The following is a 16062-nucleotide window of genomic DNA, read 5'->3' as shown; positions in this document are numbered from 1 at the left end:
CTGCAAAACCAGTTTATTTTTGCCCTGTGGAAATATGTTAAATACAAATATTAAAATGTAAAAGTCTAAAAAACAGGATTAAAAGCAAAATGCATAGTCTCCCATCATCAAGTTGCATAATTTTACTGTTTTATCTCCAAAATAAGATAAAAACTGTTTGAGGGTAGAAATGTGAGGCTGTTGCCTGGAGCCTGGAGCTCAGCGGAGTCCTGACGAGGCAGGTGGTGGGAGCCACACCCTCCCCTCTCCATGCTGAACGCACTGCAGAACTGATGAGATCTGGCTCCTCGGAGCACCCATGCGGAGCACCGACAGCGCAGGTATGTTGATGTCGAACAAAATACAAGAACAGAACAGCCCCACCGTGAAGAGTCCTCTGTGCAGCTGAGGTGAATGAAAGGATCTGCAGTTGTTTTCCTGGTTGTTAGCTGTGCATCAGTCTGCAGAGGTATCAGCTGAGTTCTCCTCGCCTGCTGCCTTCCAGTCTTTCCTCTTTTTTCTGGAGTATGCCCCTGAGTCTGAGTCAGTGTGCGAATCCTGCTTTCGCTTTTTACAGCGGTGATTGCGTTTCACTCTTCTTTCCTCAACCTTTCCGTCTCCTGAGCTGCTGTCCTCATCTCTCTCCCTGGTTTTCGAAGTCTTCTTGTTTTTATGGCGACTTTTAGTCCTTTTTCTCTTCTTCTGCTTGTCTTTGGCAGCGCTACTGTCATCACTGCAGAGTTCACTGCTTGAGGACTCATCCTTCTTCAACTTTTTGCTTTCAGATTTCTTACTCTTTTTCTTTTTCTTCTTTCGAGACGACTTTTTCGATCTTTTTGACAGGCTTGGTTCTTTGACGGACTTGGACTTCTTCGTTTTGTGGTGTCCGGACTTTGTCAGGTCCCCAAGTTCTTCTCTAAAGGAAACATGGGCAACATTAAAAGAAAGAAAGTCACATTTCAGCTGCAACATACAGAGGAGAGAGCAGAGCAGAGAAAATCAATCATATTCTCTATTACTGTGAAGAAGCTTTCCTGGGAGAAATAACCCCCTGCTGATATCAACAGATCTCTGCTCAAAGAGAAAAAAGAGCAGGATGGATGATGAGCAGTAAAGATAAAAGCATCTACTATTAAGACGTGCATGTTTAAGGAGTGGTTCAACTCGTTTAGATGTCAGGCGTGCAGGTGTTGCTGCTACGACTTACCCGCCACTTTCAAAGTCTTCCGGATAAAGCTCCTTGAAGCCACTATGTCCCCATCTGTGATTTGACCACATGAGATGTGTAAAAATTGCAATCTTGTGCAACTGTCCTACGATTATATTACAGTACAATTACCGTATTTTCTGGACTATAAGCCGCTACTTTTTTCATAGGTTTTGAACCATGCGGCTTATACAAAGGTGCGACTATTCTGTGGATTTTTCTTCCACCACTCGGGCGCTCTAACCGGAATTAGAATCAAAACTAAGACAAAATAAATGCAAAGAAGAATACGCTACTTCTTCTTTAGCAGATAGAAGTAGGTAGAAGCAGATTTCAAACAGATAAATAGATAAATAAATACCGGTTATTTTCTCTTGGTTCTGTCCCGTTTTAATCAAGTTGCTGCCGTGTTAAAAGACACTGTTAGGGAAGGATCTATTTAGGTACAAACATGTACATCATTTACAGTTCAAAATACTTCTGTGTATGTAGTAAATGTCTAATCTAACAACATAAATATCTCCAGCTTGCATATCTTTTTTTTTTTTTTTTTTTTTTTTAATAGAGCGGATGCGGCTTATATACAGGTGCGGCTTGTATGTCTTTTTTTAATTATTTTTTTTTAAATAGAGCGGGTGCGGCTTATAGTCCAGAAAATACGGTACATGTTTATTCACAGAACGCAGAAACAACAACAACTAAAGAGTGCAAAACAAATTAATCAAGTGTTGTACCTGTCCGGATCACCGGCCTCAAATTCATAAAGTTTGCGGGTCCAGTACCGAGCCTCCTTGTCGTTATGCTCCGAGCCGCGCTCTCTGCTTTGACTCGTGTCCCTCGACTGATCCGACACGCGATCGCAGTGCATGTGCCCTCTGGAACACACCCATCGGTCCTCAATCATTTAATCAATATCACAGCACAGACCGTTTATCTCTTGAATGATTTTTGTCATCACTTGTTTTTAGATGGCTCAAATTAATCTGGGACATTTGCTGTTCTTACCTCAAACTGTCTGTATCCAGAGTGTGTTTGGGGTGAGACGTCTGCATCTCCCAGCCTCGCATTTTCCACATCTCCATCTCCTCCTGGATCTGGTCAAAAACATGTAGATGAAGGACACTTTTAAGTAGAGCTCTGGGCAGCGGCCCACAACTCTAATGAACATCAGGCCAATACAATATTGAAACTTTTAATTCAATCCAAATTTATAAAATGAATTTTAAAAACCAAACATAAGCTGATAAAATCTAAATATGCCAAATTTATAAATTGGTAAAGCTCTGAATGTCTTCTGCTTTACCAACCCCCCATTTTTCAACATTAAATTTAGATTTGTTTTACAACATTAATGGTATTTATGAAGACACGGTACAAGCCCGGGGAATAAAAGATATGCACAAGTCAGATATTTCCAACATTGTTGGTTAAAGGGAGCATAAGAAAATACTAGGTTTCTCAGTTCAGTCATATGTTTATTTGTAAGACATCGTCATGCACAGCTGCAAGAAGTTTGTTTGGATCATGAGAGGAAACCCCGAAAGCACTGAGGGGTTCAACCAGCCATGAGCACAAAGACACAAATGTGGGCATGATCATGCATAAATATTGATACACACAGCTTTATTTTTTTGTGTTTTAAGAGTTAAACTGAGGAACTAATTCAAATGAATCCCTTTACAAGCATGGTGATGGATGAAACAAGCTGTTTGCTGACAGTGGGATTTATAAATTGTACCACGCATACATAATAATAGAGTAGGAATTGCTCAGAATTATCCAGACAAATCATCAGTTTAATTAGAAATGTAGACTCAGTGTGATGTGTGACCACGAGGGCATCAAGACTGTTTATGTAACCGATAGAACATGTTCATAATAAGCTTTTGTAATGGTTTTCTCCCAAACCCATAGAGAATATCTGGATGATACAATCAACTCCAGAAATAGGTTTTATCATGTATGTATGAATGCATTTCCTTTTCAGACCTGAAACTACTTTTAAATGTTTTTACCTTTCAGAGCTGGTATGATGCAAGCGCTGCAACAGACTTATTCAAAAACAATTATTTTTCCCCTCTTTAAATATCAAAACTTAAAACAAAACTGAAGGTTAAAACTTTCCAATTATTATTTCATATTCTTAGATTCTTCAAAAGGCAGAGACATAAAAGTTTCAGTGCACGGTGACAACTGTGTCAGCTTTCAGAAAGTTAGTGTCTTTGTGTGGTCTTAATGAGCCGACGCTCTGTTTGGGTTTAGGGACTGAAGAGCAACTTCTGCAGTTATGAAAGTAAAATGTTTCCCATTCATACTTGATAACAGGCTTTCATCTGCTCAAGACCTGTATTTTTCATTTTATTCAATGCCAAGCTGATTACAGGTCTGGACAAGAGGATGTCATTTAAGCACCTGTTCTTTGTTTACTTTAGTTTGGTGCTATGCTGCTGTAACACATGCGACATGTTATCATGGTCTTACCGACAGAACGGAGGCTTTTTAAGAAAAAAAAACACCCAGCTATAGGTGGAAGAATGCTTTTCAAAAGCCTTTGTATATCTAGTTCAGCATTGATGTTGGCTTCACAGATGTGTGGAAGAGACCCATGCCATAATGTGTTCCAATAGCAGATGGAGGATGCAGCTTTAATTATTTCTACGCTGAACATCGGAATTTTTAAGTGCATACCTTGAACTACTAATAGGCCTAATTTTATGAGTCATTAGACGTTGGCGTAGGCACTTTTATTGTCATTCAGTAAGCTTGAAGTGTATACAGAACGAAATTCTGTTTGCATAGGACTCAGTTTTTCAGTTTCAAGCATTGCAAAAATCTGCCGGCAGAGTGGAAATTAATATACATGAATTAATATTAGATATGTACAAAAATGTGGAGCAGGATTTATGTACAGCGAGAGCAGAAAGGGTATTTGAAAGTATATAACAGTCTGATGGCTTGGAGGACAAAGCTGAACCTGGTGGTCCTACAGCGCCTGCTTGAACCTCTTTCCAGAGGTCAGCAGCGTGAACGTCCATGATGGGGGTGAGAGCGGGTTCTGTCCAATGTCCTGAATGGAGGGGAGAGAAGTCCCAATGATTCTCTGTGCTGTCCTCTCACCACTCTCCTCACATCCCTCCAGTCAGAGGCACTACAGCCTCCGCAGCACACAGAGATACGGCTGGGCCTGATGCCTCTATGCTGCTTCTGGAGAATGTGGTGAGGACGGCCCTCTGCCCCAGGGATGTAGTGTCTACCCACCAGGTGAGGTCATCTCTGATGTGCACCTCCAGGAACTTTTAAATCATCAATTAAATCATTTAATAGAAAATTAAAATGCTTTTTTTTTTTTTTTTTTTTAACTTTTGCAATAAACTAGGGTTGTCCCGATCAGGATTTTTTAGCTCTCGATTCGATCACTTGAGTATCTGCCGATCCCGATTTTTTCCCGATCCAATCACTTTTTTTAGCTCCTGATACATTTCCGATACTTTTTCCCGATCAGATACATTTTGGCAATGAATAAAAAAAAAAAGGGGGACTAAAACTAAATTATCCCAAGTTTCCTTTATTGTCCATTGGAGAACAACATGGACATGTATTTCAACAAAGCTTATCAGCACAGAATGTAAAAACATGAAATTGTAAACTAAAACAAAAAGTGCAGAATAGTGCAATAACAAAAATAAATAAATGTAACTTCAAAAGAGGTAGTTGAATGACATCCAGTCAAACTCACAAACACAAGAAAATTAAAATACTTTTTGGCTTAACCTTAGTGCAACATTCTGAATGGCATGAAATGAATAGCAGCAGCTTAATGCAACATGAACAGATATAAAACTTCACAATTCAAACATGTAAACCATGTTAGTTTCGCTTACTTCATCACTTCCGGCCACCCGCCGACCGGAAGTGACGTTAAATGCAACGATATATAAAACGATTTAATATATATTAAAAACATTAATGACTAGGTATGTCCCGATACTTTTTTGGCCGATACCGATGTTTTGAAAATGCCGTGATCGGGCCCGATCGATCGGGCGGCCGATTGATCGGGACAACACTACAATAAACACTTAAATATGAAACATTATACTTGAAAAATGAGGAGTAATGTATCAAGATATACCTTGAAAACGGCAAAATGGGCATAACATACAGTAACAGCCAATGCACATTTGCTGCAATTCAAGGCTGAACAACAGGCTCAAGAATTACCGACAGGACAATTGGCTGAAATTTCCCACAAACTCACAAAAAAATATTGCCCCCCAGCTCGTCAGGCCACTGAAACCCATAACGCCCTCACTGCCCCAGCCACTAAGCTTTCACAGTATTGGTCCCAATCCCGGATAAATAAGCAGGGCTGTGTCAGGAAGGCCACCCGACATAAAAACGTATTCCAAATCAATACATGCAGAACACAATGATCTGCTGCGGCGACCCGTAAAAAAGGGAAAAGCAAAAGAAATTGCGTCTCTGCCGTCACAATAAGACAAAATGTGTAATAGGTTTTATAATAGTTAATTAAGCAAATCAAGAAAAAAGCAGATGAGTTCATCTGAGTGTTATCTTGGATTCCTAAATAAAATCTGTGGCTCACAGTAGGAAAGAGCCCAAAGTCATGAAAACAAATCTTAACTGTTTTACTTCAATAAGTTTTTGTGTGCCAATAAAGGCTGCTGAGCTTCATATTAATGTGTGACTCTAAAGTTAGAAAAAAAGATCTTTGACTCAAAAGCTTATAAAATGGCTTTCTATAAAGTGCTCATTCTAAATTGATTTTTTTACGTTTGCTCATCACCTTGCTCCAGAGCTAAATAATCAAACAATGTTTTAGAAAGTTTTTATGGTTTCACAAGCCTTTTTCTCAATTTTACGAGCCACTAAAATGGTAAGCAGTTGATAGAGAACAAACAATAGTCAATAAAATTTAAAAAGGAATATGATCTGAAATGGAACCAAACCACAAGATACACTGGTTAATACAGATGCATTTTAACTATTTTGTCTTTTTACATAATTTCTACCTAGTTCATTAAGTTAAACGATATATTAGAGGCCGTGTTTCTAGACTTGTTTGTGCAAAGCTTTTTTTTTTATTATTATTATTATAAAGATTTAACTAGCTTTTATGGAAGCTGTGATTAAATGTGGTCACCAACATGTTTTAAGAGCTCTGTCTGACTGCATGCCGTGATATTTATCTCAGAATTGAGTTTAACACAATGCTGTGAAAGCCTCATGGTCACCACCATTCAGTACTGGATTTCAGCCTGTAGATCACATAAGGACATTGCCTTGTAATTTTTTCAATCATTAAATGATAATGACAATGAGGAGAACGCTCCTCCTGCGAGAAGATTTCACCTTATTTCTTCTCAAGGACATGATCTTAATTTTTACATTATTATGTTGAGAAACGTACATGTTTTGGCTGTTAAGTGCTGAAGTCATCCATCCTGGACTCCTGAAAGACTCTGATCTTGATATTCCCAGTTGTATAACTGACATCTCTCCAATCATCCCAGTTATATGACAAATGTTCATGTTATAGATATCTCCCCTTCTCTCAGCATCCTCCTCTACTAATCTGACCTTTGAGAAACATTTTAGTTTTACTAAACCACAGCACTATGCCGCAGCTGGGATACACACACACACACACACACACACACACACACACACATATATATATATATATATATATATATATATATGGGTGTGTAAAAAATAAAGCAAGTTTTCTATAGTTTTCTCACTTCTTCAGTGTGATTAGACCTTTCAGAACTGTGCACAGACTGGACTTATTGGACCACTGCTTCTGTCTTGTTAGTGTTGTGGAACAAGCTAAAATAATAAAGTTACAATGTTTAGTTTTTGTTATAATCCTTTGTCCCCCAAGTGTTTTTATTTTAAACTGACTATCTCTCATTAAATATTACTCTTAATTTTTTGGGGAAATCAATTGCAATGTATAATTTATGCTCAAATCACACTTTTATTTGTATTTTTTAATGGCAAAAATACATTTAATGATACACCTGTTCACCTGGGCTGGTATTAGGGCAGCAACTAATGATAGTCAATGACGAAGGGATCAATCACGAGATAGATTGATTGACAGAAATACTTTTACCCTTTAACTGAACATTTGGAGCTGCAGGACAGATTTCCAGGTCAGAAACACGTGAAACAGATCTGTCCAAGTGATTTAGTAGATATTCTTTATTCAATGTTAATTAAAACAATTACTGTTTATTTTTTTTCATATAAAATAACACTGGTATTGAATCAGCACTCAGTATTTGGTAGGTGATGAACATTTCATCCATCACCACCGCAACTCACTCCACCCTGACCAACTGCCTTATTGAAATAAAATCATGGATGCATTCAAACTTCCTCAAACTCAACTGTGACCAATCAGACATGATCATCATCGGCCCCAAATCCCTCAACAACACGGCTCACACCTTCAGTCTCACCATCGACAATTCCACTCTGTCTCCCTCCAGTCACATCCGCAACCTCGGAGTCATCTTTGACCACAACCTCTCCTTCAAACACCACGTCAACTACATCAAGAAAACTGCCTTCCACTACCTGAAAAACATTGCACGCCTCCGCCCATCACTCTCCTTCCCCGCCGCTGAAACTCTCATCCATGCCTTCATCACATCCAGACTCGACTACTGCAACAGCATTCTCTACGGCTCATCCTCCAAGGTCCTCAATAAACTTCAACACATATAAAAAAACTCTGCCGCTCGCCTGCTCACCCACACCTGCTCCCGTGACCACATAGTCCTCCAGAGACTCCCCTGGCTCCCTGTCCCTCAACGCAACGCATCCACTTCAAAGTCCTCCTCCTCCCCCACAAAGCCTTCTACAACCAGGCGCCCTGCTACCTTACCGACCTGCTCCACCGCCACACTCCCTCCCGCTAGTGCTGGGCGGTATGACCAAAAATTTATATCACAGTATTTTTCAAAATTATATCGGTTTCACAGTATTTTTTTTTTTCATGCACAACTGGGTGTTAACCACATTTTCTAATGATTTGGAAAGGAATTGCTGCAGTAAATTGGCTTAGAATGGCCTATTTTACTGTAATGAGGAGGAAATATTGTAGAAAAACATTAATGTCCACACTAGTATAAATACAGGTTTGCATGGCCTCACAAAATGATGCCGTTTACAATGAGGTGGCAGCACTTATGATTCTAATGAAGTGAGAGAATCAGTCAGACAACACTTAAAGACTTTAAGTGTTGTCTGACTGATCTTTTACAAAATTACAAGGTAGAAAATATTTATTGAACATAAAAAACTGAACATTTTTTAATTTCCCAGCATTATGTTGTTTTGGTTCCACCTCCTGGTGAATGTTAGGTAAAATTCTTATGTGGTTACTTTTTGGTTGGCCAACGATTTATGTTTGTGGTGCGCAACTGTTACGGGAGCGGCGAGTCTATTTCCTTATATTCCGTTATTAATTGTTCGTTTTTTTTCCCACTTGTTCCACCGAACACCGAAAGTGTTTTTTTGCCATTTTCGGCCGAACAATTTCGGTTACCGAACAATCGGTGCATCACTACTGCTAAACAGTCCCCTCACAAACAGTGTCCAGTGGCGCTACGTTCCGCCGCTCAGCGTTGCGGAACGTAGCGCCGCGCGGCGTTCCCAACGTTGTGTACGCTACTGTACATACTCACCGGTATTACGGTATATGAAAAATTCCTATCATAAGAAAAATAAACACCGGTATTCGGTATGAACCGGTATACCGCCCAGCACTCCCTCCCGCAGTGTCCCATCCTCCGATGACAACCTCCTGTCTCCACCACTCAGAACCAAGCACCGGACCTGGGGCACCGGACCTGGGAGAGCCTTCTCCATAGCTGCCCCCCCTCTGGAACTCTCTCCCCACTCACATCTGCAACTGCACAGATTTACCCACCTTCAAATCGCATCTCAAAACTCACCTCTTCAGAACAGCTTTTAATGTGTAATTTGTTTCTTATCCTTTACCTCTTGTCTTTTTATCCTGTGGTTTTTAATTTTCTTGATCTCAATGTTTTATCTTTGTGTCTGTGAAGCGTCTTTGAGATCTTTTAAAAGCACTCTATAATTAAAATTGATTATTATTAGTATTATTATTATTATTATCTGAGAGACTTATGTGAGAAGTACTGTAAACAGGACGAAAACATTCATACAATGTAGCAGAAAATGAATTTATGCGAATTATAACACTATATAAGGAATATGGTTTATGATTAAATACCGGCAAATTGTTTCATCTAACAGAGTTTTTACTTAAAATCTTACTGCTGGTGTACAAAGCACTGAATGGTCTTGGACCAAAATACATGGTTGATCTGTTAGTTCCTATGAAGCTCCCAGACCCCTGAGGTTCATCTGGATCTGGTTTGTTGTGGTTCCCAAGAACCAGAACCAAGCAAGGTGAGGCAGCGTTCAGTTATTCTGCTCCTCACCGGTGGAACAAACTTCCTGTAGACCTGAGGTCTGCTCCAACTGTAGATCCTTTAAATCAGGACTAAAAACATTACTGTTTACTGAAGCGTATTCTTAAATTAAATACTTACCTGCTGTACAATACTGCCCTTACTTTTTAACAACTTGTGCTTTTTATTATTTTACCTCTTTTCTTATCATTTTATTTCATTGTATGTTTTTATTTACTGTTTAACTGTGTCTTGCTGCTTTTAATGTTGATGTAAAGCACTTTGATTTACCTTGTGTTGAATTGTGCTATATAAATAAACTTGCCTTGCCTTAAAACCTCCTGAGGCTTGGCGTGCACATACTGTACGTGGACGTCATATACCTGTGTGTGTGTATATGTGTGTGTGTGTATATATATATATATATATGTGCTTATAATACTTAAATAAATGGGCCCTTGAACATGAATGTGGACACTTATGATTGCTGTCTGGTGGTATCATATGATAAAAGATAAGAAGAAGAAGAAGAAGAAGAAGAAGAAGAAGAAGAAGAAGAAGAAGAAGAAGAAGAAGAAGAAGAAGAAGAAGAAGAAGAAGAAGAAGAAGAAGAAGAAGAAGAAGAAGAAGAAGAAGAAGAAGAAGAAGAAGAAGAATACATTTTATTTATATAGCGCTTTTAAAAGATCTCAAATAAGCTTAAAGATGTTATTTAAAATTATATAAATATAATATATACATATATATTTATATACAGTACAGACCAAAAGTTTGGACAGACTTCCACATTTGTGTGTATGTATAATATCGTGCCATACCAGTCAATAGTTTGGCCACGCAAAATTCAACTTTTATGGGTAGATGTGTCTGAATTTCTGACTGGTACTTTATATACCAAATACAAAATATACTGTAAATAAATGTCATACTTAACACCAGAATTAGATTTTTTAGTTCCTCTTGACCCTAAATAGCTACACGAGATCTAAAAGGTAAGTATAGCCACAGCTTGGGTCCAAGAGGTTAACATTTCTTATTAAATGACAGCGTTTCCCAATTCCTCCCGTAAACGCGTGAGCGTGAACGCACCTTGTTGTGTGCGTCTGTGTGGCGGATTACATTCCTCAACAACGTCTTCCCCAGGGGCTGCTTCGACATGATGACACCTGAGACACATGGGAGTCACACACCGACTTAACGAGGCGTTTATAATAAATGTTTAAAAAAAACAGAATGAACAGAATGAACTGACTATCGTATAAACACATGAGGAAGATATTAGTCAAGCACTCACCTGTTAGCCCAGCTCGATAGCTGCCACCGTTAACTTCAATACTACACGATATCTATTTAAAATCGACTCCGGGCAGTTTATCCAATAAACTATAGTAAGTACGCCATCATGTCGTAAACGTGTACACACTGTACCATTTAAGAAAAGAGTCGCATTCAAATAGAAACACAGCAGCTGAAAGAGTCTGCCGACTCTAGCACTTCCGCTGCAGGGCGCATGCGTCGCTGAAATTACGTCACAGAATTTTGGTGACAACCTCAATGCCGATTGGACCAACGACCCGTCAATCAACATGCTAACCAGTGAAATGTTGAGGCGTGGTTTATTCAACACTTAAACTTGGCTATTCAGATAGACAGACAGATATGGTTGGGAATAAAAGAAAATACTTTCCTTTTGTTAACAAGTCTAACTTTGTAAAGAATTTCAGTCATGGCTGCCCCTAAGATGAAGAATAGCTTGCCACTGAATATTACAGGACTGTCTCAGAAAATTAGAATATTGAGATAAAGTCCAAAAACATGCATATTAGGTTAATTGGTCATTCTAAATTGCCCGTAGGTGTGAGTGTGGTTGTGAGCATGGTTTGTGTGTTTATATGTGGCCCTGTGATGGACTGGTGACCTGTCCAGGGTGTAACCCCTGCCTCTCACCTGAAATGAGCTGGGATAGGCTCCAGCAGACCCCTGTGACCCCGCAAGGGATAAAGCGGGTATAGATAATGGATGGATGGATGGAGATACAGTCCTTTTATTTTCTGTAATGCAAAAATGTCATACATTCTGGATTCATTACAAATCAACTGAAATATTGCAATCCTTTTATTATTTTAATATTGCTGATCATGGCTTAGAGTTTAAGAAAACTCAAATATCCTATCTCAAAAAATTTGAATATTCTGGGAATCTTAATCTTAAACTGTAAACCATAATCAGCAATATTAAAATAATAAAAGGCTTGCAATATTTCAGTTGATTTGTAATGAATCCAGAATGTATGACATTTTTGTTTTTTTTAATTGCATTACAGAAAATAAAGAACTTTATCACAATATTCTAATTTTCTGAGACAGTCCTGTAGATCTGCTCAGACCCTAGAGATTTTTAACTCATCTTTGAAAACGTATTTCTTTTCATTGGCTTTTGGTGTACGGTAAATAGTGGCCTACATCTGTGAGAAGTGATTGTGCACTTTGTGTGTCTGTTCTTTGCTGTCTATTTTCTATTACTATATTATTGATCATCCTAGTACATTAGTGATTTCATTGTTTCTGTACTTTGTACTTTTGGTATTGTTTTATTTTAATGTATACTGTTGTACAGCACTTTGGTCGACCTCGGTTGTTTTTAAATGTGCTATATAAATAAAATTGACATTGACATTGACATTCAATTCAGTTCAATGTAGTTTAATTTTATATAGCACATTTCCAAGCACAAGCGCAACCCAAAGTGTTTCACAGGAAGAAAAAAAAGATACAGAAAACAAATGACAAATAAAAGTAAACACAAGTTAAAACAATGATAGAATAGGTTCGCGTGCTGTCATGGCCCGCAGTAGTTCAGGCTTAAAGACAATTGCATATATTGGGAATAGGAATTTTCCTGATTTTGGAAATATTAGGAATTGGATTCTAGTTTTGATATGTGGTTGAAATGACAAATTCTGGTCAAAGATGACTCCAAGTTAGGGAATAAAATAAAATATTACTACACAGGAACTGTGGGAAACGGGGTCAGTTTCTCCAGCCAGCTAAATTTGTATGAAAATATAGAGTGGGACTTAATGGGAGATAGCTCAACATTTTTTTAGGAAGTTCTCAAAGTACATGAGAAGTCAAAGGTTCATTTGGTCTCCAGGCTCCCAAGATAGCAATCTGATGGGACCTGATGGTATCTGTGTAAAGCAATCCAGATCTACGGCAGATAGAGCTCAACCCACAGGACACAAAGGATCTGCTGCTGAAATCCTGGAACCAGACACTCCACGACACAGCCAAATACTCTCTGTTCAGACCTTGATGGGCCACAGCTCCTTTGGTAGCACAAGGACGAAATGCACCATAAGTGAGTGGTCATAATGCCATGGCTGATCAGTGTATGTATAGATACAGTACAGACCAAAAGTTTGGACACACTTCCCCATTTCTTTTGAATGGGAAAGTGTAGATGGAAGGAAGTGACATCTAGGATCTCGACGACAGTCGAAGGATGATGATGATGATGATGATGATGAGAAGGTGTACAGACAGTGTACAGTACAGACTTTTGGTCTGTACTGTATGTACCTGTTTCTGTGTGTTAATTATACCATACATTTATGTATTTATCCTCTGTAACAGTGTAAATGGTCTTGAACGAGACAGGTGAATGTGTATGGTAGGCTGGGCTAATAATTGCTCAATGTGCATATTCCACAAAACTGGGGGTGGAAAAAAAAATTGCTTCGCAGTTTCAGTTCCATCCATCCACATGAAAATGCTTCTCTCTTAAACACAAGATAATGTGTTTTAGAAACCGACAGAGGACATACACATATAGAAACAGGGTGTTATTCTGGGCACATTTTATTTACATCAGTTCCAGAAGATCCCTGTGTTGCCAATTTTAGCTTTTTCAAGAGCCGAGCGAGGTATTGCCTTTCTTGACTTGATAAAAATCTTGTAACTGACCCAAATAAGACACCAGCTTAAAGCAGGTAGACTCTGTACAATGTGAAGTACAGTCCTCAGAGGGAAACACATTTTTTAGTTTTTAACTACTTAGTATGGTTGTTTTTCCATTTTAGGGTGGCATGTTTGAATCATCTTGTGTCTGCTACTAACTTCAGTTTGTAGGAATTAATTTGCCATTTTAATGCATTTGTGGTAAACGTAGGCAACAGTCTTTTGATTGTTTTGTGAGAGCTGGACTCTTTATCGTCACAAATTTGGTTTCTCGGCTGCAGCACATGTTGTAATCAGTCTTATTGCAAAAAGTTTAGTTTGATGTGCAGCCGGACCTTTACTATCATGTCAAATTCTATATTTTTAATGTAAGAAAATTGACTTTGTTGCGCTTTCTTTTCCCTCCACCCCTCTATTGTGTACTGTTTGTGTGCTTTAGTTTTTTTTAATGTATTTTTTAATTAGCTACATGCCATTTAGCTTCCACATAAGTTAAATTAAAGCTGTTGCTTTGTCATCAACTACAACTTGTTCAGCTGCAATAATTAGCAATACGTAAAATAATTAGCTGGTTCAAATCTCACTGAAACAAAATTGCTCCCCAGTGTATTAAAATAAGATGTCAACCAGATATATCAAAGTAATTAAATGCACTTATTGATTTCTTTTCCCCCCAAAGGAATAAGCTGTTTATATGATGGTCAACAACTGACAGAAGGCCGGACGCTTCTGGCTAATATGAATGCCTAGTAAGTGCGTCCTCTGCCAAGTCTGATAAAAAAGATTGACAACAGAATTGAATGGCTTCTTTCTTTGGTTTTGCTTCAACTCTTCACCAGGTATAATGAATTTCAGCAATGTAGTTTTTGCACTATTTGTCAACAAACCGACAAGGATAAAAATCTCTTACCTCTGCTTCACCTCTCTTTGGTGGAGGAACAAAAGCTGCAGGAGCCTACTTTTTATCGAGGTATGAGAACTCATTTAAATTCAGATTTTACTAGAATAAATTCATTTTTCTGCCAACATCCACTGAATGCCAAACAACCTTGTTCTTCTAGGTGACTAAACTTGGATACTTTAAATTCAAACTAGCATATTTTGAAAGTTGTTCAGCCTTGGTTGGAGTGAAATTGTGTTGTTTTTTAAATGCACAAATATGTGCAAATATGACTTTTAATAACAGACAACTCAAAATGTGTTTTTGTTTTTCCAAAACAGAAAAGGGATATGAAAATTTAGATCTCTCTGAATTGCAACTGAAGTTAAAAATGGAGGTGATTTCCAGAAACAAAATACTATCAGTGGCTCTTCATGAATATTTGTTTGAAGGTCACTGAAATAAAAAGCATTGGTAACTTATTCATCGTGGCAGACAGACACAGTCAGAATCCATTGTGACCGCACAAACAATCTGCTTTATTTTATCAACTCATTTGATTTACAAATTAGCTCCCTGCCTGCCGTCCCTCCAACACACAGCCTTTCTTCTTACCTCCTGAGGTCCCAGTCATGAAATTACTTCACCTCCATGCTTTGAACAGCAAAGTCACTGATTCTATATCATCCATGCGTGAGTCTTATAGTCTTCACAATAAACATTCTGTTTCTCTCAGTCCCTTCGTTGGCATCACGGTCCGTCAGAACTTTATTGTTTCACTGATAGGGCCCTGGGTTTGTCCTTCTCTTTTTAATATTTGAACAAAAGCAACCAAAGTCATGCTGAGAGGAATAGAAACAAGTGCATGAGGGAGCAGAAGCAACTTTACGAAGGCTGGGGGGCCTCAGAGGAAGATACTGTCCCTAGCAGAGTGATATTTGCACTAATCACCCCCAGCCCACCCCCACCCCCATCTAACTTTGCAATAATATAAGATGTGCAATATCTGCTGCAATAATATAAGATGTGCAATATCTGCCAATCTGCCAGTCTACCTCACAACACTCCACCTGTTTTTCTGCACTGTTTCTTAATTGTATATACTGTTCATATCCTGTGGTTATACATATTTTATACGTATCTTTTTGTATTTTTTGTATATATTTTTTATTTCTGACTTTTCGGTCTTTTTACCCCTCCCCTGCATGTGTGTGCTAAGTGTACTGCTGACAACAAAATAAGTTTCCCCACTGAGGGAGAAAATAAAGGATATCTTATCTTTGTGAGTTCATCTGTAGCTGTTTGTGTTTTGAGGATTACTCTGAAAAATGCTGATATTTGTGATGTAGAGGATCCAGTTGTTCATATTTTACTCAGATATGCAATAATGTTTGCATGCCCACATGCATTGTGACAGAGTTACAGGTTGTTGAGGTTATTCCTCTCAGTCGCACCTGCAGTAAAACACGCCTTCCATATCTTTACTATGATGTTTGAGAAGGAGGATAAAATTCATTGTCCACATTATGGAAAATATGAGGCTGTAATAGTTGAAAACTCGTG

At 38.4% G+C, this 16062-nt stretch overlaps 1 protein-coding gene across 1 annotated transcript; it reads right to left on the bottom strand.

Moving 5' to 3' along the window:
- nkapd1 (NKAP domain containing 1) lies at window positions 1-11159 on the bottom strand. The gene is made up of 6 exons (XM_061720389.1): window positions 10955-11159; window positions 10750-10826; window positions 2192-2280; window positions 1921-2061; window positions 1187-1240; window positions 1-895 (listed from the first exon to the last, which is right to left on the bottom strand). Exons 2-6 carry the CDS (start codon window positions 10816-10818, stop codon window positions 436-438), a joined length of 813 nt encoding a protein of 270 aa, XP_061576373.1. The 5' UTR covers window positions 10819-10826; window positions 10955-11159; the 3' UTR covers window positions 1-435.
- Window positions 11160-16062: the final 4903 nt, after the last annotated feature.

Source organism: Cololabis saira, chromosome 4 (assembly GCF_033807715.1).
Source record: "Cololabis saira isolate AMF1-May2022 chromosome 4, fColSai1.1, whole genome shotgun sequence".
NCBI lineage: Eukaryota > Metazoa > Chordata > Actinopteri > Beloniformes > Belonidae > Cololabis > Cololabis saira.
This window is presented reverse-complemented; position numbering and strand designations above follow the sequence as displayed.

What these genes read in the sequence shown, in the direction of transcription:
- nkapd1 (XM_061720389.1), bottom strand. Translation starts at nt 10,818, where the DNA reads ATGTCGAAGCAGCCCCTGGGGAAGACGTTGTTGAGGAATGTAATCCGC. An exon ending in GAGGCCGGTGATCCGGACAG is followed by an intron (nt 1,241 to 1,920) that starts GTACAACACTTG and finishes GTCAAATCACAG; the next exon opens with ATGGGGACATAGTGGCTTCA. An exon ending in GAAGACTTTGAAAGTGGCGG is followed by an intron (nt 896 to 1,186) that starts GTAAGTCGTAGC and finishes TGTTTCCTTTAG; the next exon opens with AGAAGAACTTGGGGACCTGA.